Source organism: Aquila chrysaetos, chromosome 7 (assembly GCF_900496995.4).
Source record: "Aquila chrysaetos chrysaetos chromosome 7, bAquChr1.4, whole genome shotgun sequence".
Lineage (NCBI taxonomy): Eukaryota > Metazoa > Chordata > Aves > Accipitriformes > Accipitridae > Aquila > Aquila chrysaetos.
Window position 1 is genome coordinate 11392438 of NC_044010.1, and position 20958 is coordinate 11413395.

Consider the following 20958-nt stretch of genomic DNA (forward strand, 5'->3'; position numbering starts at 1 on the left):
ATCACTTGGAGTCAGCGGTGAAAGAGAGGTGGAGAGATGGAGAAGTGGGGGAAAGTGAAAGCCTAAAATAAACCACTAGCAGGGAAGTAGAAAAAGATCAAAAAATGCAGAATTGAGACCAAAAGAGAAGGGGAGTGGTAAGATGAAGACAACATATAATAGACTATGAACTGAAAAGCATCAACTCCAAACTGCTTACTATCTCATTGTCCCCCAACCAGAAATGAACTAGAGAACACAGAAAATACACACTACAGAAAAAGAAATACTGTTTTTACAGCAGGATTGAAATAATGTACAAAGCTATTCAGAACCACATGCTGAATTGAAAACTTTCTCCAGATTATGTAAATAAAAGGCAGCTACTTTCAGATAAGTACTGGAGTGCCCAATATTGAGACATGAGGTTGCTCTGAACTAAGACAGCTCATGAGTCTCTGCACTTGTAAAACAGACAATTGACAACCTGACATAACACAGATAATTAAAAATCGACTCTGTTGAAGAGCTATTTGTTGTGCTGGTGCCAGCTACTCTCTGCGCTAAATGAGGGAGCCCGTGGGGAAAGAAAAAAAGTCCAACAGCATATTGGATACAGCACGTAACAAGAATATTAAAACAGCACAGGGACTTTATTACAGAACTATTTTGAACACTGATAATATCAAGATGCCTAAAAGCAAGACCCCAGAACACAGCTATTTCTCTGCACGAATTAAGTGTAAAGATTCACAGGTTTTTCTACAGTGAAAAGAGCTATATGTTTTGAACAAAATTTTAAACAGACATCAATTTATTTCCTAGTTCCATTAGCCACTATTCATTACCAATTGGAAAAGCACTGCCAGGAAAGAATATAAAAACGCTGACAAAGTAGCTTGATGTGTCCATGCATTCATTCGCTATGCAGCCCAACAGAGTTCAGCAACACTTGGCTTGGAACAGCATACCAAAGCAGCACATTTTTCCAGGGGAAAAAAACAATCAATATTTATACACCATGCTTATTACTGTGGATTCTATCATGTAAACTCCAAAGACTCGTTTACTGTTTTCTGGGGACATGAACCTTATTGCTGCATGACCTTACTCTGGTGAGCAGCTTGACATTTTTGCCCTCCCATTCCACCATTTGAAAACAAAGTCAGACCAGCATTTATCAGTTTAATTAGTAACACGCTTGACATTTCCTACTTGAATTTCTTTACATGAGCAGTTTCTGCCAGAAAAGGAGCAAAAAAACCATTTACTTACCCTTTCCCCATGACCAAGAGACTTAAACAGAAATGAAACCATGTTTGCAAATTTACTTTGACACTCAAATTTCTTAACCCTTTAGACTGAAGTAAAAATTGATGGTTAACGAAGCTTTCTTTCCCCATTGAGTTTACAAAACTCTAATGAGACCCCTCACTTCAGCAATTCTGACAACATTTTTTTTTTTTTTTTTTTTGGTCTTCCTAAGCAATAACTGCATTTTATGCAAAAAGGCAACCAAACTGCATGCATTGTGCACAAAGTTGGCAGTCATCCCTGTAATTTACCTCACTTCGCAGAATACATAAAACACAGAAAATAGAGCAATTTTTTTTTTTTTATTCCCCTGGTCTTCACAGAGACCAGAACAATGTCTACAAATCTTGTCTATGATTAGGTTATGAAAACTATATTTCAGCAACAGGTTAAAATAGATACAACATCAGATGAATTGGAACATTGCAACTGAACGTGCAAGGCTGTCCTTAGACACAAGTTCAACAGATTCAGTAAGACACATCTATTACACAACTGAAGAACAAAGAATCTCAGGTATTTTAAAAATCTAGCCATTACAAATTAGATAAAAATAAAGGCAGTAATGCTACAGAAAAAGATATATATTAGATCACCCAAAACTCTGGCAGTTCTGCCAAAATACAGATACTAATGAAATAGTTCTGCCAACTGCTAAAAGACATGTTATTCATGTCACATGTAAACTAAGGACAGGAAAGTGTTCTGCCACTCAAAAATGTGCATCAAATTTTAGTACTAGTCTTTCATATGAAAGTACATTTTTTTAAAGACCAAAATTATCTAAATAGTTATAGTATGAGCAATATATGAAATCCTGTTGGTGTACAGCAGAAAACGACGATGCTGACAACAGCTAGCATGCATCAGATAGGATTGTCAAAAACGTGCAGATCTTTTCAAAGAATGAAGAGAAGCATTGTAGCATCAGGAAAGTATTATCTAGTATTTAAGAAATATTTGTACATTCATATATTTTATTTTAGCATGCCTTCCCTAACAGATGCTACTTGCTGAAGAGGCATTCAAATGTGGTGTTCTACTTGTTCAAATTCATATCTCCTCATAATTAGAAACGCCTCCACATATTTACTACACGAAGCACTTGCACCAATACGCTGATAAATACAGCTTTCAATGTAACATGTTCTAATTGATATAATCCATTTTATTTTTATGTTTATACCTTAGACATCAGGAAGCAACACTGTACAAATAAAAATGGTATTCAGAAGAGTCAAAATTAACAAGATTACATCATAAAAGTGCTTAACCTATGAAGCACGCTGCTTGCCAGATGGCCAATAGAAGAATTTACAGACAAAAAAGTTGACAGTGACTCCTATTTTGCTTTACGTTTCCCTACATATATTTAGGAAGGTTAGTAACCAGCAAAAGTTGCATTCAGCTCCCAATACAGATGATAATATTTCTACCAAGACCATCAGAAGACCTATTTGCTATATAATAGCTCAGTTTTTTTCAGATCAAAGCTACCACAATTACTACTTTTTCTTCTCAACTGATAGTTAGGCTACTTAAACTTTAGGTTTTTTTGAGGCAGATCACATGCTAACTTCAGGTTTAAAAATCTTTACATATATTCATACATACGTATAAAATACTAAAATCTTAACAACAGAGCCCTATAAACTGAGGTTCACTGCTTCTGCACTTAACTTGCCACCACTTAGGCTGTGAATCATTGCAATCATATTGGAGTGTTTGTTCAATTCTTCCTTCTGTAGTTTTACAAGCGCTTCTTTTTCTTCCAAGCGTCCTTCCAACTGGGATTTTTGAACTTCCAGAGAAGATGCCTGCACAAACAAACAAAACACTGCAGTTTCCTCTGTTGTCAACTGAAAAACGTACACAACAGTGAAAGCTGAGTGGCCTGATGGTGAATTTAAGCAAGTAATTAAAAAGCAGTTTTAAAATTACAAGCTTGTTTCAGATATCTTTCTCAGCTATACATTTGGTGCACATGAATGATTACAGCTACTGCCACACTTCAAAATGTTAGATACCATGGGAAAGCACCAACCCCCATGTTATTGTCCTATTTAAGCAGCAGAATTGTTCACAGTTAAGCCATCCACATTTCATTTCAAGTCCTACACCAGTAAATATTTACCATGAACAAGGGAAATATTTGCTATATACTGGATAATATTTCCTGGAGATACTAGACTTTGCTTCCAGGGAATGTAAATACAGCAAATGCATTTGCCAGACTGCACACTTTGCGTTTGCTGATCAGTTTGCATGTAAAATGAATCTCTGCCTTGTGAGTTTACAGGTAGCCTAACCTACAGGCAAGGACAGATAGGCTGCACTGAAGTTTTGGGGATTTCGTTTTGGTTTTTTAAACATTAACCTGTTAACCTGGTATAGAAAAACTGGTCTCTGTTTTGAAAAAAGAGACTATTTTTCTTAGAGATAAAAATAGATATTTTATTAGAATTTCAAAGATCAAGAAGAAAATCAGATGCATTTTGGAGCACACATGTAGCATATATACTTTAATTCAGGACATGAGAAAGGGGAGAAAGCAAGCCAATCTACATTTTACAGTAGTCAAAACTACTGAAGAGGAATGGGCTACATTCTCTTATTTAATATTGTACTACAGGTTTGTTTTGTTTTTTGGTTTTTTTTTCTTCCAAACATTATGTACTCACACAACACGCCTCATTAGAACCTGACCCTGACTTCTTTTCTCTTAAATTCAAGCTCACCTACTCAAAACTCAAAAGGTATACAATTAAATTTGAGAGAATTTGTTCTTGTCCACTACATAGATTGCTCTAGTTTCTTTAGCTACTTTACCACTGAAATATTGATTTACCAACTCCATCAGTTAAATACGTATCTGAAATTCCAGTCTCTAGAATGCAGGTGCAAATAATTCCTTACCTTGATACTCAGTTCCTTCCTTGTTTGCTCCGTTTTACTTAATTCCTTTCTAAGAGTATCTATAGTTTGTTCCATATCTGTTTTTTCTTTTTGCTGAGCTTTCAGTTTTTCTTCCAGAACTTTTATTTTCTGTTGCAAGGCTTAAGAAAACGAACACATTAAAAGATGGGTTGCCAAACTTAGAAAAGAGATACTGCATTGCCTGGGAAACAAGTTTTTGGGTTTGTTGTTGTTTTTTTGGTTTTTGGTTTTGTTTTTTTTTTTGACTCAACATGGCTGCTAATAATTGAATTACTGCGTAGTGCCACCTACTGCTAAGTTTTAGTAGTTGCTTCCAGTCATTTGCGGAAGAGTTAAATTAAGCTCTTGTAATTTGCAATTCCTACAGAAAATAGTTCTAATGGACATGCTGTAAGAAGATCCTGAAGGGACATATGATGCTGTACAGAGATTCAGTGAAGTCCATGTAGTCTGGGAAATGAAGTTTACGTATCCTTCTAAAAAATAAAAAACTGCATTTGTTTCATTCAACTGTTAAATTGCATATCCCTGGCTAACTTTAAGGTTTACAAGTTACTTAAGATATAGCTGCTTATCTAGAGCCCATAACACCACTACCTAGTTAATCTAGTTAGTTCTTTAGGTTCAGTGACCTTTAGGTTAAGTGACTTACTTGCTATTTTGCCATCTCTCTCCTGTAGCTGTTGCTGTAATTCTTTTCTGTGATCCTCAGTTTCTATCAACTGTGCAGCAGTCCTAAAATTGCAGAGAAATAAATTTTGATTGATCAAAGTGAGATATGCCACCATTTCTCTGTCCTAAGAAGCTAGAATGATTTTTGTATCATTTCCAATTGCTGTCAGGAGCTTCAAATGATCAAACATATAAATTTGCAGGGTGGGAGCATAGACAGATTTTATCCACCACCCCCCCCCACCCCCCCGCCCCATGAAACAGTAATTTCCCTTCTCTGATCATGGAGACACAGTAGAAACTACTAAAGAGGTTCATACCTGGAGCTTAAACACCAGAAACTATTGCTTTTGATTACAACCACAAAGCATTCAAAATACCATGACAGAACTGAAATTGTCATTCAGCCCAAGTCAAAATTCACTGCCATTAGTGATTAAGGATGCTGGGATTTAGCTCTTAGTATGCTCCTGAATCGACAATACCATTTGTAAAACCTGTTTCAGCTATTATCCATGCAAGCACAGTTATGCATAAAGATTTTCCAATACCATTCTGAACATCTTCCTGATTGTCACTCAGCAAAACCAACCATTTCATAAGATATCACCACAGCACATATACAGGTCTGCATCAGTCTTCACTAGTTAGGATATTATTTAGTTTCCACAATCATTTAATATATAGGTACTGTCATCTACTAGCACTATAGCTGTAACCTGGGCACTTTAGGAAGGTAATGTACTTTTTCCATTAGTAGCTAGCCTAATTTCTAAGGCATATTCTATCTGCCACTTGCCTTGCCTAGATGACGTCTGCTGTCACTCGTTTACTTGTTTACCCACTTCCTATCTACCAGTTTCTAAGCTGCAGCCTCTAGCAAGGAGGGGGGGGGGGGGGGGGGAGTGTATTTCCATGGTCTCCATTTTATTCGTGGCAGTTCGAGAATATCTGTATAATAAATGCTCCCCTGACCTGCCTTTAAAAAGGGGCAGCTTTTGTCAGAATATCTCCCCAACTACACTGAGCTGCATCTTGCAGCAGTGAAAGTAAGTGTCCAAATTTATTCAGTAGCAAACTAATGTATCAGTATGAAAATATTTCCATTTGAATCAGAACTCAAGGCAGTGATTTGGACTGCTCTGATTACTGACAAGGCAAGAGCCTGGAAGGATGAAGTGAACTTTGCAAGTAAAACCAAGAATAGCATTTTATTTCTAAACTGAATACAAGGCCTGCCTATGAGCATATTTTAAAGATATCCTCTGCAAAATTAAGCATTAAATAAAATTTCTCAAAGAGGAACCCTATTCCCTTAGTTACATTGGTGAAAGGTACATCAGACCTCTATTTTAAGCCATCAAAAGGGAAAAAATAATTAGTCCTCAAGAAGACATAAGTAATGCTAGTTTTTTGGTTGAGGAATGATGTTTTATACCACAGACAGAATAGTAACCACCACTATTTCTAATATAATCTTTAAATGTATTAGTTTAGTAGGGTGGTTTTGGTTTGTTTTCTGATCTGATAACATTACAGAGAAAACTTGCAGGCTAAAAGGGAATATGTGAAAATCTTTGGGCGATAACAGCATTTAAGAATTCAACAACAACCAAAAAGATACCTCCCCACCCCACTAAATGCACCCAAAAATTGGGTTGTCTTCATTGCTCCTTTTAACTCCTCCTGTCACTGAAATCTGTGGGTACTCCTCCCCGCCCCCAACCAATACAGGAGCAAACAAAATAAACCAAACTACGGATTTCATCTAACATACACATATAAAGCAACATTGAAGCATCTTTTGCTTCCTCTAACTCCACTTCTCAGTCATTACTTAAAGCAGAATTGAAAAATTGAGACTAAAGTGCTATTTAGTTTTACTGTTTATCTTTAATTTGCTTTAAAAAGACCAAATTGAACTTACCTGTCATGCTGCTGCTTGAGTGATTCATTTAGTTTCTTCACTGCTTCCATTTGTTTATTTAGTGAATTGCATGTAATCTGTAGATCTTTATATTGTCTTTCAGTTGTTTCATACCTACAAATGAATTAGGGGGTTATGGTTGAAGAGTGTAAGTGCTTTTGAAGAGCTTTTACTTTAATAGTTTGTCAAATAAAAATACTTGACATCATCTGTGCAATCATCCCACTCAATCTAAAAACAAGGTGTTTTGGGCAGGGTGGGGAAGGGCAGTTCAGTTGAGGATTTTTTGATGGTAGTTTGTTGTTTGTTTGGGTGTTGTTTTGTTTTTTAAATGAACATACTTAGAAGAAGGAAAAAAAAAAAACCAACCAAAAAACCAAGCCAAGCTTCAGTGGATCCCTCACATATCCTTAATTATTAAAAATCAGGAAGCAACCTTTCTCCAGCAGAAAACTCTTAGGAACTGACAAAACATACAGATGCCTTTATAAATTTGTCATACACAAACTGTTATAAATTAGCTATTTGCAGTCATCTTTTAAGGGACCCTTTGAGTCAGTCTATGATCTCCAGTTGTCTCGTGGTACTAAAAACTGAATATACTGAAGACAATGCAATGTGCATTTAATACAAGTTTGAGGCAGATCTCATACTCTAAGCAAATGTTTTTCTGCTTTCCTACCAAAAGGAAAACTCTCTCCCCTGATGTCAGTTATCTGATTGTTTTTAAGGAACAGTATATTTAAAGTGTACAGATCATTTAGAAAGCAAGTTTTTGCTTTATAAACACATTGTAAGGATCAGAAATCTATTTTATCCCTTCTTTGGAGAATTTACAACTGTTCAATACTAGACTGAGGCTGTTTTCTTTCACATAAATTAGTCAAATACATGTTCACACAGTGTATGGCTGCATACAATTCAAGCACAAAAGCAGGCACTGCCACAGCGACTATACTAGCTACTTACTCAAGAAACCCCATAATGGACAAAAGTTTTATACATTCTTCCTCCCTCAATGACTCCCTTATTAGGAGCAATATGCCTTCAAAATTGTCTAATACAATGCTTGCTCCCATTATTTAAGCAAGAAACTCGCTCTCAATTTTATCAGCTTCTTTGCCTTGCTGACACCTAGTGACGAGACCAGCTCATGTGACTTGAAAAGCCAAAGCTTTTTAAAGGCTTTATTCTTCCAAAGCACATTATATTTTCATAAATATTTTCTAACTTTATGTACTTTTTGTGCCTCATGCCCTTTTTTAGCTTAAGATCCTAAAGAAATAATGCTTACAAATAATTTGGGACAGACAATGTGCCTCCTTCCTCCCTACCTCACTTTAACCTAATTTCAGTCAAATTTGCTACAAAAGTGATAAAAGATGCAGACATACTGTTATTAGCTGCTTCACCAAACTATTTATAGCATGTCATCAAGACAGCATATAAGATCAAAGAAAGAAGCTGAGAGTATGGTATAATACTAATAGAAACTAAGCATTGTTAATTTTGCTTGTTAGAGAACAATGCTCTCTTTTATACAAAGTTCATGCTATTTCCTGAACTGGACCTTCAACATCTACAACTTTAGTTCTCACTCCATTTAACATATTAACTTCTTGAATGACTTAAGTTAACCTCATTGACAAGCTTACAGAAGAAAGAAAAAATAATGAATTTTTCACTTAAAAACATGAAGTAGCATGTAATGTTGACCTTCTAATGTGCTTAGCCCAGTAAAGGGCGTCACCACTCTTTGGATACGAAGTATTTGCTTAAAGATCTTACGTGCCTTACCTCTGAAGAAGATCGACAGAGGATATTTTCAGTATTTCATGTTCTTCAGCAACTGTTTGTAATTTTCTGTTGTGTTGAAAGAGCTGTTCAATATCAGTCTGTGCTCTTTCAGATTCTACCTGCTGAGCTTTCAGCAAATCATTAAGTTCTTCATTTTTTCGTTCTGCATCCTTCAACACTGCAGCAAGAGTTCTTGCCTTTGAGTGGAAAGACACCCCCCACCAACAAAAAAAAAAAAACCCAACCCACAATTACAAGCAATTCTGTTTCACAAGTCACTTTGTAATAGGCATATTTGAGACCATAGATCTAACACTAAAATGCCAGCAGCTACATTAAGAAAAGGATTTCTCTCACCTAGTATTAACTACAAATTAATTTGTTCACTAAATTCCTTTAGATCCCTTTATAGACAGTGGGAGGGGAGAAGGAAGAATAAAGTAAAAGGTGATACATTTTAGCTATGGATTTAGTAATCTGTAGCCCAATCTTTATTATAACCTTTAAAAAATAGAAATGATTCCGAGTTTTTAATGCACACCTGCCGTGGTTTCGGCTGGAGTAGTTTTTTTTCTTTCTAGTAGCTGGTATAGTGTTATGTTTTGGGTTCAGTATGAGAAGAATGTTGGTAACACACTGACGTTTTCCGTTGTTGCTAAGTAGTGTTTAGACCAAGTCAAGGATTTTTCAGCTTCTCATGCCCAGCCAGCAAGAAGGCTGGAGGGGCACAAGCAGTTGGGAGGGGACACAGCCAGGACAACTGACCCGAAGTGGCCAAAGGGGTATTCCATACCATGTGATGTCATGCCCAGTATATAAAGCTGGGGGAAGAAAGGAGGAAGGGGAGGATGTTTGGACTGATGGCATTTGTCTTCCCAAGTCACCACTACATGTGATGGAGACCTGATTCCCTGGAGATGGCTGAACACCTGGCTGCCAATGGGAAGTAGTGAATGAATTCCTTGTTTTGCTTTGCTTGCGGGTGTGGCTTTCACTTTAGCTATTAAACTGTCTTTATTTCAGCCCACGAGTTTTCTTGCTTTTACCCTTCTGATTCTCTCCCCCATCCCACTGTGAGGAAGCGAGTGAGTGGCTGCGTGGTGCTTAGTTGCCAGCTGGGGTTAAAACACAACACCTCAAATACATACCCCATGGAAGCAAGCTTTATTTGAAAGTTCGTCTTTGACAAGTGATTAAAAGGCACAAACAGGAAACAGTTCTTCATATACCAGCAAATTCTATATAGGATTCTAGTAAGTGGCTTTATTAATTTTCAAGATTACTACCATTAAATTAACACTAATGGTTAACAAATGATAATCAGTACAGTAGGTTTGTTTTGTTGACTTCCTATAGGGGAAAGGACATTAAAAGAAAACTGTTCCAAAGAACAATCCAGAGGAAAACAGGGTGTTTATGATAAAAATTAAGACTGCCCTAACTTGCAAGCATAGCTTACAGTTAAGCTGTATAGTTTCTACACATGCAATCACAGTTAAAGCTACCCAGACAATTATTACTCAGCCCCACCTGAGTCCCAGAAGGAAGCTCCTGCTACTTACCTCGGACTCAGCCTGGGCTCTCTGACATCGGTACTGAGCCATCAGCCTATCAGCCTGAGCCAGAGCTAATGTCTTTGCTTCCAAAAGGTCTTGCAGCCTAGTTTCTTTAGACTGTACATAGGAAGAACATTTTTCATTAACATTTTCTGAATGTACAGGCAGCAATGTACCCATACACATTAGGTTGTACTCACTGCTAACGCTGACAGCTTCTGCTCATAGACATCCATTATGTCAGATATCCTCATATCAGTGAACGGCTCCTTCATCTGTGGAAATGTTTTCCAATTACTGCTACTGTAAATTGGTATTTACTTAGATAGGTAACGTGGGCCTAAAGAGCGCAGTAGTTTTGTGAACTCCACTTGTCCACTAGCTTTTTGAGTTCTTATGTCTGAGACTGTCTGCTCAAATGCATCCACCTGACTCTTTGTGGAAAGTTTGTGAATAATTGAACTACTTAGGCTGAATAGGATTAATCTGCAGAAGACTATCAGTCCAGTACTATGAAAAGGTAACATCACCACTCTAAAATGGTTCCCCTTGGTCTAATCTTTGCTGGAGAATTAGCAGTCCTCTCATAGCACACCTAAAGTAATTTGCCCTAGTATTAACAGCACAAAATACATATGGCTAAAAATCTCTGTTCATACTCCATGGCCTTCTCAACACACAGATTATCAGAAAAGGCCCAGGTAAGTTGTTCTGAAAGGATACTATCCAGAACAGAACTTACTATGTTAACCCACTGACTTACTAGAGGAAATTTACCATATATGGTACAACAAGTCCTAAGTGTTTATTAAAATATATGCCTGAGTCAAGTGAGAATGCTACTTGGTGATTTCAGGATATTTTTTCTTAGGCAGTGCTACTATAACAGCAGTTTTGAGCAGCTGTTCATAAATGCTGATACATTACCAAGTACAAGCTATCCCAGCTGTTCATAAAATGAACACCTACTGAAAAGCTACCATCTCTGCACCATTTTGAACCATTATGTAAGAATTTCTTTGCATATTAACAGTAGCCCCTGCATGGCTCCAGTTCTCAGCTCATTTTCCTGTCCCTAAAGTTGGAAACAAGTAGTTTCTTTTCCTGCTTGCAAACCTGTAATCTCTATGTCCTTTTAGATATTACTACTATAAGAAAAGTTTCTGTAAGTTCCCTTCACTCTCTCTGTACAGTAATACTATTAAAAGTTTTCTCAATTATGTTTTAACACACATTTGAGCTTCATATAACATACAGAACACACACAGAGATGAAGTACTGGATATTTTAAAATTAGTGTGTATATTCATTTTTAAAGGAAAGTTCTACTAATTAGAAGGTCTAAGAAAAGATTCGCTCAATTTCTCCCCTCAAAAATTGAAGCAGCTTTACAATCCGTCACATTACTGGAAGGTGCTGCACTAGTGCTGTTAGGCACCTGTGGCTGCTTTGACTTACATTGATATGTACACAGCAATGCACCTACAGACTGTTGTGTGCAGCCTCAAAAGGATGATCAATGGGAGCATCCCATGGCAGAGTACGAAGTAAGCCAATGAAGACTCACTTGACCTTTTTCACTATTATGCTAGCAGCTGCCTGGAACTGGTAGCTTGCTGAGTTTCATTCTTATCTCTTACAAGAGAGAGGACCGTTGCAAAGCTAAGGCTGGAGGCAATGCCACTAATACAGATATCAAGCCGTTATCAGGCACATTCTGTTTGTTTTCCCAATTTGCATACTGTTCTTTCAAGCCAAAAGAAAATAGAAGCAACCACTCAGATCCATCACTCAGTCTAAAGCAGCTACAAAGCAACTAACTTGCTTTGAACAGAAAAAAGAAAGAGGAAATATAGCCAGTATCTGACAGCAGGGCCCACAAAGAAGCACGCTATATGCGGTGCCTGTTTGAGTGTCTCATTCATAATGCATATTGCTGCAAAGGGAAGCAAAAACTTTCTTCTGAAGTAATAACAGTGTCTTTCCAAGAAGGCCACAAATACTAGAGTTAGCTACAGGCAAGAAAATGAAAATGTTAGTGTGCATGTTTAGGCATATAAGAAATGCACCATACTCTTCTAAAGCAGTGTATGATCTCTATTTTATCACAGGCTATATCTTAGGAAGCGGGGGGAGGAGGCTCCTTGTAAATGTCCCAGCAAGTCTAAGCAGTTGTGACTATATCTGACACCTGTCTCCACATCTGACAACTAGAAGAGTGTGGGCAACTCCACTGGAGAAAGGGATCTCAATAAGGAGCCCAGCTTCTGATGTAGCACAAAGAATTATTACTGAATTCTGCTCAGGAGCTCAATAAATGGAACATATTCTAAATAGGTAGGAATCTAAACTGAACTCAGCTGATACATGTGCTATAGCCTGACACTTGGATTTTAATTTCTGCCCCCCCCCATAAAAAAAGTGTCAAATATTTAACAAGTGTATATAAATTCTACTAACCTGTAGTCCAGAATGAAGTTTTTGTATTAATTCCTGAATATTTGAAGTTGTGGATCCATCACTTGAAGGACAGGACCTCACCGAAGTAACGTTGGTCATGGGTGACTGCATTTGGATTCTTTTTGATGCATGCTCTGTTTCTTGTTGTCTGTAAGCATTATTTGCCGCAATGCTTTCACCAAGCCTATATAAACATAAAGACTATAATGAAATAACCTGCTACAAATATCATTGCAAGAATTGAAAATAAGAACAATTTCATAACATAATCAACTTCCCTTTCATTGGAAACAGATTACAGAACAGTCATATTTGCATTATCACACAACATTAAGATGTAGTATCAGACATGTGCCCAAACTGTCCAGAGATACAGAAAGTAGAGCAAAACAACACACACAAAAAAAAAAAAAAAAAAAGAGAAAGCCTGTCATGGCTAACCTTTAGAAAGAAATGCAGTATCACACCAGAAAGGGCAGAACAGATCATCTGTCCCTTATTAGCCTGAGAAACAGGTTATTTCACATGTCATTATTCAACTTAACTAGGCCACTGTTTGTAAGTAGGAAGATTGAGAAAGTATTAGGCGTAAAAAGAAGAAGATTGAATCATGAAAAGGCAGAGTGCTACCAATAAACCTTAGTTTTTCCTTGTCTGTGATGCTATTTTACATATTCTACTGAGTACAGCACATATCATTTTGTAAGTTTTAACCAAAATTTAAGTATGCAGATAAAAGTGCAATTGGTTAAAATTTGTACGGGGAAGAGAACACAAAAGCTCAGACAGAAGTAATTACAGTACCTATATTCCAGTGTCTGTATGTTACTTGAGGTTGGTATTTTTGAGGCAGCTACTAATGACATGTTCCAAATCAGAGAGAATGGTAAGTGAAAAGAGCTGATTTTTGAGGCACCAGTCAAAAATCTTTTCTTCTAGATAAATTCCTTAGTTACTAAGTTATACCAAACACTTCACTGAAGTGCTGTCTCAATTGATTCCTAAGTGAACAAAGCCTATTTTTAACTTGCATTTATACACATGTTGTTTGGTTATTCCATTGTACAACTCTGGGCATACTGGATTGTACAGATCCATCATTCTTCCAGCCACACTATTTGTTACTGGCCATTATAAAAATGTTTCCTATATCCACAAAATCACGTGGTCATAGAATAGTTGAGGTTGAAAGGGACCTCTAGAGATCATCTAGTTCAACTCCCCTGCTCTAAGCAGGTTGCCCAGGACTACATCCAGTAGTTTTGACTGTCTCAAAGGATAAAGACTCTACACAACTTCTCTTGGCAACCTTTTTCAGTGTTTTATTCCCCTTATAGTAAAAGTGGGTTTTTTTTTTTTTTGTTTTTTTTTTTTAATATATTTAAAGAAATTAAAAAGGGTTTTTTTTCTTATATTTCAGTTTGCAGCTACTTCTTGTCCTGTCAGTGGATACCACTGAGAAGACTCTGGCTCCATCTTCTTTGTTCATTTCCATCAGACTTTTATACACATTGATAAGATTCCCTGCCAAATCTTCTCAAAACTAAACAATCCCAGCTCCCTCAGTCTCATCTTGTACGACACACACTCATCCCTCAAACATCTTAATGGCCCTTCACTAGACTCACTCTAGTATGTTTGTATCTCTCTTGTACTGGGGAGCCCACACCTGGACACATCACTCCAGATGTGGTCTTGCCACAGCTGAGCAGAGGGGAATGATCATCTCTGACCTCCCAGCAGTACTCTTCCTAATGCAGTCCAGGGTGCTATTGACCATCTTTGCCATTCTTGAAGACAGAGTTATATTTGCTTTCTTCTAGTCCTCAGGAACCTCTCCCAATCACCATGATTTTTCAGAGATAATCTGGGGTGGCCTTGCAATGACATCAGCCAACTCGCTAAGCACTCATGGGTACATCCTGTCAGGTGTCATGGACTTCTGTATGTTCAGTTTGTTTAAATGTTCCATAACCTGATCCTCTGCCACGCAGGGTAAGTCTTCCTTCCTCTAGACTTTCCCATTGCTCTCAGGGACCTAGGATTCCAAAAGGCAAATCATATCAGTGAAGACCAAGGTGAACATGGCATTGAGTATATCAAACTTTTCCATGTCCTTTGTCACCAGTTCCCCTGCCCCATTCAGCAGAAAGGCACACTGTCTTTTGCTGCTGACACACTGGTAGAAGTCTTTCTTGTTGCCCTTCACATCTGTCATCAGGTTCAACTCCAGGTGAGCTCTGGCTTTTCTAACCCCATCCCTGTATACTTGGACACTTTGTCTATCTTCCTCCCAGGTCATCTGTCTCTGCTTCCACCTCTTGCATGCTTCCTTTTTATATCTGAATTTTGTCAAGCACTCCTTGCAGGCCTCCTGCCATGTTTGTTTGATTTTTCTGCTCGTTGGGATGGGACGGACCATTAAGGCCTTGAAGAAAATGATCCTTTGGGGAGGAGAGGTGAAGGGGATGGGGCAGGATGTGAGGAAAAAAAAAAAAAAAAAAAAAAAAAAATCGACAACAACAAAAAAATCAACCAGCTGTTCTTGGCCCCTCTTTTCCCCGGGGCTGTATCCGATGCGATTCTTCCAAGCAGATCATGAAAGAGACCAAGATCTGCTCTCCTGAAGTCCAGGGTTGTGTTCCAACTTTTTGCCCTGCTCCCTCCTCTCAGGAACTTGAGCATCACCATCTCATGGTCACCGCAACCAAGGATGTCACTGACCTTCACATCCCCAAACAGTTCTTCCTTGTTTGTAAGCAATCAGGTCCAGCAGGATGTCTTCTATCATCTGCTCTTCAATCCTGTGTGTTAGGAAGTGTTCATCAAAGTGCTTCAGAAACCTCCTGGATTGCTGGTGCCCTACTGTGTTACCTCTTCAGCAGATACCAAGGTGGCTAAAGTCTCCTACAAGGACCACAGTCTGTGAATGTGAGGCTTCTTACAGTTGTCTAAAGGCTTCATCTACTACTTTTTTCCGATCCGGCAGTCTGCAGCAGACACCCACTACAATGTTGCCCATTTTGGTCTGCCTCGTAATCAGAACTCAAACTCTCAGCTGGTTTATCTGTCCCAAGGCAGAGTTCCATGCCTTCCCTCTGCTCTCTCATAAAAAGGGCAACTCTCCTTCCTCACCCTTCTGGCTCATCATTCCTAAAGATTCTGTATGCATCCATTGCAGCACTCCAGTCATGTGAGTCATCCCACCACAGCTCTGTGATTCCATAGCCCTGTAACTGCATGCAGACTTTCAGTTTCTCCTGTTTCTTCTCAAATGCCATGCATTATTTTGCAGGCATTTCAGAGAGGCACCCCAACTCACTGATCTCCCAGGAAGAGTATGAGGGCTTTTCCGCCACAATACTATCCTGTAGGCAATCTCTTATTTATGTGCATATTGGGGTGACCCAGCTTTAGCCCTATTGTGCTGATTGTACAGTTCTTCCTGTTCACATAAACCCAAACCCTTTGTTTTCCAACTGTCCTGGTTTCAGCTGGGATAGAGTTAATTGTCTTCCTAGTAGGTGGTATAGTACTATGTTTGAGTTAGGTATGAGAAGAATGTTGATAACACTGATGTTTTCAGGTGTTGCTAAGTAATGTTTAGTCTAAAGTCAAGGATTTTTCAGCTTCTGATGCCCAGTCAGCAAGAAGGCTGGAGGAGCACAAGCAGCTGGGAGGGGACACAGCCAGGGCAGCTCACCCAAAGTGGCCAACAGGGTATTCCATACCATGTGACATCACATCTAGTATATAAACTGGGGGGAGGAGGCAGGGGGGAAATCACTGCTTCAGGACTAACCAGGCATCAGTTGGCAGGTGGTGAGCAATTGCATTGTGCATCACTTGTATATTCCAATCCTTTTATTATTACTATTGTCATTTTATTAGTGTTATTATCAGTATTAGTTTCTTCTTTTCTGTTCTATTAAACCATTCTTATGTCAACCCATGAGTTTTACTTTTTTTTTTTCCTCTGATTCTCTCCCCCATCCCACTGGGTGGGGGAAGTGAGTGAGTGGCTGCATGGTGTTTAGCTGCTGGCTGGGGTTAAACCATGACACCAACCCAGTGTACCACTTCCTCACTTGATTGTTGGTCATCTTTTCCCCTCCCTTGTCACTTTTAGTTTAAAGGTCTCCTCATCATGCTGGCCAGTCCTTGATCCTCAGTCTCATGGTCATGGAAACCAAACCAAAACTGTTTCCGACACTGGTTGCACAACCAATTGTTGACCTACAGAATCTGTCCACTTGTCTCTCCTCAAGCCCTTCCCCTCTCCCTGGTGGAATCAAGGGGAATATCACCTGTGCCCCCATGGCTTCCAGCCATCGCCATCATAGGAGTCTCCATTTCCCAACCCAATAGGCATAGATTCTGTCTGCCCCTCCTTTGGTACATCTGGAGTCTCAGACACTTGAACCTGAAGATCTTGAAGAAGGATCTGGTCAATCTCCTCTTCATCATTTCTGATACTCACAAGCTGCTGACCTCCTGCAGCTTCTTTACTTGGCACCACAGATCCTCAGCAACTGCACACCTCCTGCAGGCTAGAAGACCACCTCCTACTGGCCCAGCCTTAGTAAGAGATCCCAAGCACTCCCTGTAGCCTCAGAGCTCCAGAGCTGCATACCTTTTCTGAAACCCTATTTGGGTTGGCGCTTCAGCTTTCAAAATTTATTTTCTACCCATTTTGATGGTTTTACAGACATTCCTCCCTGTATTTCTCTCCTGAAGTCTACAGCTAACTAGATATATTGATATTATTCATATGTAGTACTACTTGGTAATCATAAAAACAGCACTGATGTTTTCAGGATGAACACAGTTTTAGACTGTTATTAACTGTGTTCTTATCACTGGCCTATTTTGGGGCTATGATAGAAAAGAGTATGATTCCCTAGGGTGTGGGGATTTTTTTGTTTGTTTGTTGTTTAAAGTTCCTGTACATGCCACTAACTTCACAAGCTTTCTCAAAAACAACAAAAAAGCCACAATGAAGCAAATTACCACGATTTGGTTAGGTCATCTTCCTTTACTATTTTCCCCCATATAAGTAGTAATTCAGTCACTGTTCCAATATAAACTAGTTGTTACAAATCTTTCACTCGAGAAAAGCACGTCAAATGCCAAAAACGCATCCGATTTGGAAGTCCTTTCAAACAATTCCCATTTTTGTTTTTAAAAAGATCTGCTAACAAAAAGGAAAGAAGTGTCACATTGGTTTTCTAGGTTGCAAAGACCGTGATGATTTTTCCTATTTTATTACGTCTACAGAAATAAGGACTCCATCAAAGAGTTTCTCAATACTTTTTCCCCTATTTAGGCCACCTTAAATACTACCTGAACTGCCATCTGCCCGTGTCTTATCCTATTCTGTTCTTTCTTGGAAGTTACTGCAAAAGGGTAAGCAAAGCTTTAGGAACTGAAGAGTGACGTGTCTGACAAAGTTCAGTAGAGACAGAAGTCTGACAGTCAGAATATTAGATGCACTCCAAGTAGTAAGTTGCAAGCACAGACTTCAGACAAAAGAACCCTGAAGGACAGAAGTCAGTTACTACTATGCTCTCTAGGATCTGATGTTAATTGGATACCATCAGCATTTGAACTACTTCCTCTGGCCTCCAAGATCACTACTGTCTCTTAACTGCAGATAAAGAAGAAACAAGACAATTTTTCCTCAAGTTTCTGTCTCTGTCTTCTTGTCATATTACTCTCTGAAAGTAATATGCCAAGAAGCATGAATATCAGTAAGCCCATAAAAATGTCAAATCCTACTAGACTATCACAAAAATAAACTTACACTATGGCAGGAAAATCTGGTAAGGGTGCAGCCTCAAACAGTATTCTAAGTCCCACTTGGACTTGCTCTCTGTGGTCTGATGTTAAAGCAAACGTCAAAGGCATAATCAAGCGTTGATCCTAAAAAAGAAACTACTTCTGTCAAAACAACATATAACAGTCAACAACAAAAAAACCCCCAAACCACCCAGCCATCACACTATCAAAGCCCATGAGCACAGAAGTGTCTTATTCAAAACTTAAGCTACTTTCTTAAAGTTTGCCCTTCTAAGTTTCTGAGCCTGAAGTCAATGGAAGAGAAGAAATATTAAAAATAGTTTATACTTTGGAGTATTTAGAAACATGTTTTCCCATTAAAGCCAATGCAACAGGTAAAGAAGCTACTTAATTGCTTCAAGTTTTCAAGTGCTTGATTTCCATGATAAAGGGTCACAAGCTTAAGCTTTATAAGGATTTCCTGAGGACTGTGAGACTCTGATCGCTACCCATTAAATTACATAATTTTCATTATTGAAAGAAACCCCTCCAAAACAGCATGAAGTGTTTGACTGTCTAGATTACTTTTCAATCAACAAAGTAAATTAAGGTATGACCAATAGTTACCAGAAACTGTTTTGACTACGCAAAGTCACAAATTAGACATATATATTTAATAGTAACCAACCTCACAAATAATTACATGGTTGTGATAACTTTTTTTCTAGTTTGCCATCTTTAAACTGCAGTCCTAATGCAGTCTTAAAAGGATAATACTTACTAGGCAGCTGAAGTATGATTTCACAGGCATTACTGAAATAAATGATTGGAGTAAAAGCAAACTGCTCTTCTTTTAGAAGAACTAACAATGAAACAACCTTTAAGAATTGTGCCCAGGGGACTATATTTTCCTAGAAGTTTTACCACTTCAGAGACAAGCATCCAAAACATTCAGAACTAAGCTATGGTAGTGCAGTGACACCTTCCTTCACAGATATGTTTCTTAAGACATTTTAAAGTCATACCTGTAAGATTTTGTAGAAGCTGACCTCCATACCAGGTACATCCTGCTTCAGTCTGCTCATGAGATCAAGTGTTTTCAAAATAGTATCAGCAGCAAGTTTGCTTTTAAACATAAAAATAGAAAAGCAAAGTGGGTGAGAAAAAAAACCTGGCAGAAAAAGGTTTGTCAAATCAGCACTGATAAATAAATTCAGTAAATTTAAAAAAAATTAATAAATACCTTCACAAAGAAATTAAATGTGTTTAGTAAGGCAACAATGCCAATACCAAGAGAAATCACTGAGTTCCTTGGACATGCTGCTGAGCTTCTCCAGCATGCCAAGGATGGCAACAGTGAAGACCAAAAAAATCACTTTCAAGTTGAAAGTGAGGAGGGTTTAATCATAGGTTCCATTATATTTCACTGGTTTTTGGCCATATAACTATTAGTTATATCAACATTCAGGTTAATGACACTGAGCTGAAAGAATGTATATTCCATTTTCAGTACAATAATTCCCTGCCATACTGATGTGCGATTTTTGAGCTCTTCTTGCATAAAATCAAAATGAAAAATGAGGTGCCATAAGCACCTCATAAGTTCTGGTAAGCTTCAACTTGGGTAAGTTTGAACTACTGCATGAGGTTTAAGGTCACTGTTCTACATAAGTGGATCTCCAGGTTATGCTGAAAACAATATCTGAATGTTTAAGCTAGGTTTTACTTATTGAACTGACCAGCAACATTACTTTCTATTGCCACAAAAATGCTAAGTTTGATTTAAAACCAGTATTGATTTACATGCATTTAAATGGTACTTTCAACTACAATATACTTTCCATTGGAACAACATCACAACTCTCATACAAGTCTTGCTAAATTAGATTTTAGATAAAATTTATGTGCTCACCACATTTTAGAGTCCACGGCTTTTGTCCCAAAACCAGCATCTATCCCACTATAGGTAAATTGATGTTCTATTAGAGATGTACATTGGCTGGCAGTCAGTACCTTTGAGGCATGCATTTTCAGTATTTCATCTCTACAGAGCAGTAGACTGAGTTAAGAATATACTTAATATACCTATGCTTTGGTGCTATTGGCACCAAAAGGCAACTTTTTCCAATAATAAAGGACACAGAAGTTAGTGTATCAAAGCACAAGTGCCTCCAAAAATGCTTTTAAAACCCAACTACATAAACTTCTTAAGTCATGGTTAACTCACAAGCCAAGCAAGCTTCACTTTTCAATTAAAACACACACTTACTTGGAAACTAAGGGAAACCACAATAAAATGAGTGGCATAAAGAAAAATGATGAACAAAAGGCAGTGAACAATCAGTCCCTAATACAAGGACGAGTTATCTAGGAGCGAAGTGAGACTTCTTCATAGAATTCAGCTTAGATGCAGGACTACATCCTGCAGTCATGTCCTCCTTGCTACATGACACTGTGGACACTAAGGACTCCAAGAGGAGTGTAAAACTGTATCATTCCACTGATCTAAATTTCTATGATATTTAACTAGGAGCTGCA

At 38.2% G+C, this 20958-nt stretch overlaps 1 protein-coding gene across 2 annotated transcripts in view; it reads right to left on the reverse strand.

Moving 5' to 3' along the window:
• Positions 1-613: 613 nt before the first annotated feature.
• The window catches only part of CIP2A (cellular inhibitor of PP2A), a 30627-nt gene continuing 10282 nt past the window's right edge, over positions 614-20958 (reverse strand). For both annotated transcript variants that reach the window (XM_041124958.1, XM_030020716.2), the window contains 11 exons: positions 20333-20474; positions 19446-19545; positions 18446-18564; positions 12643-12826; positions 10383-10457; positions 10189-10299; positions 8627-8823; positions 6830-6943; positions 4883-4965; positions 4210-4349; positions 614-3110 (listed from right to left, as the gene is read on the reverse strand). In XM_041124958.1, coding sequence (XP_040980892.1) covers positions 2940-3110; positions 4210-4349; positions 4883-4965; positions 6830-6943; positions 8627-8823; positions 10189-10299; positions 10383-10457; positions 12643-12826; positions 18446-18564; positions 19446-19545; positions 20333-20474 — 1436 coding nt within the window. In that variant the 3' untranslated portion in view covers positions 614-2939. The remainder of the gene's footprint in view (positions 3111-4209; positions 4350-4882; positions 4966-6829; positions 6944-8626; positions 8824-10188; positions 10300-10382; positions 10458-12642; positions 12827-18445; positions 18565-19445; positions 19546-20332; positions 20475-20958) is intronic.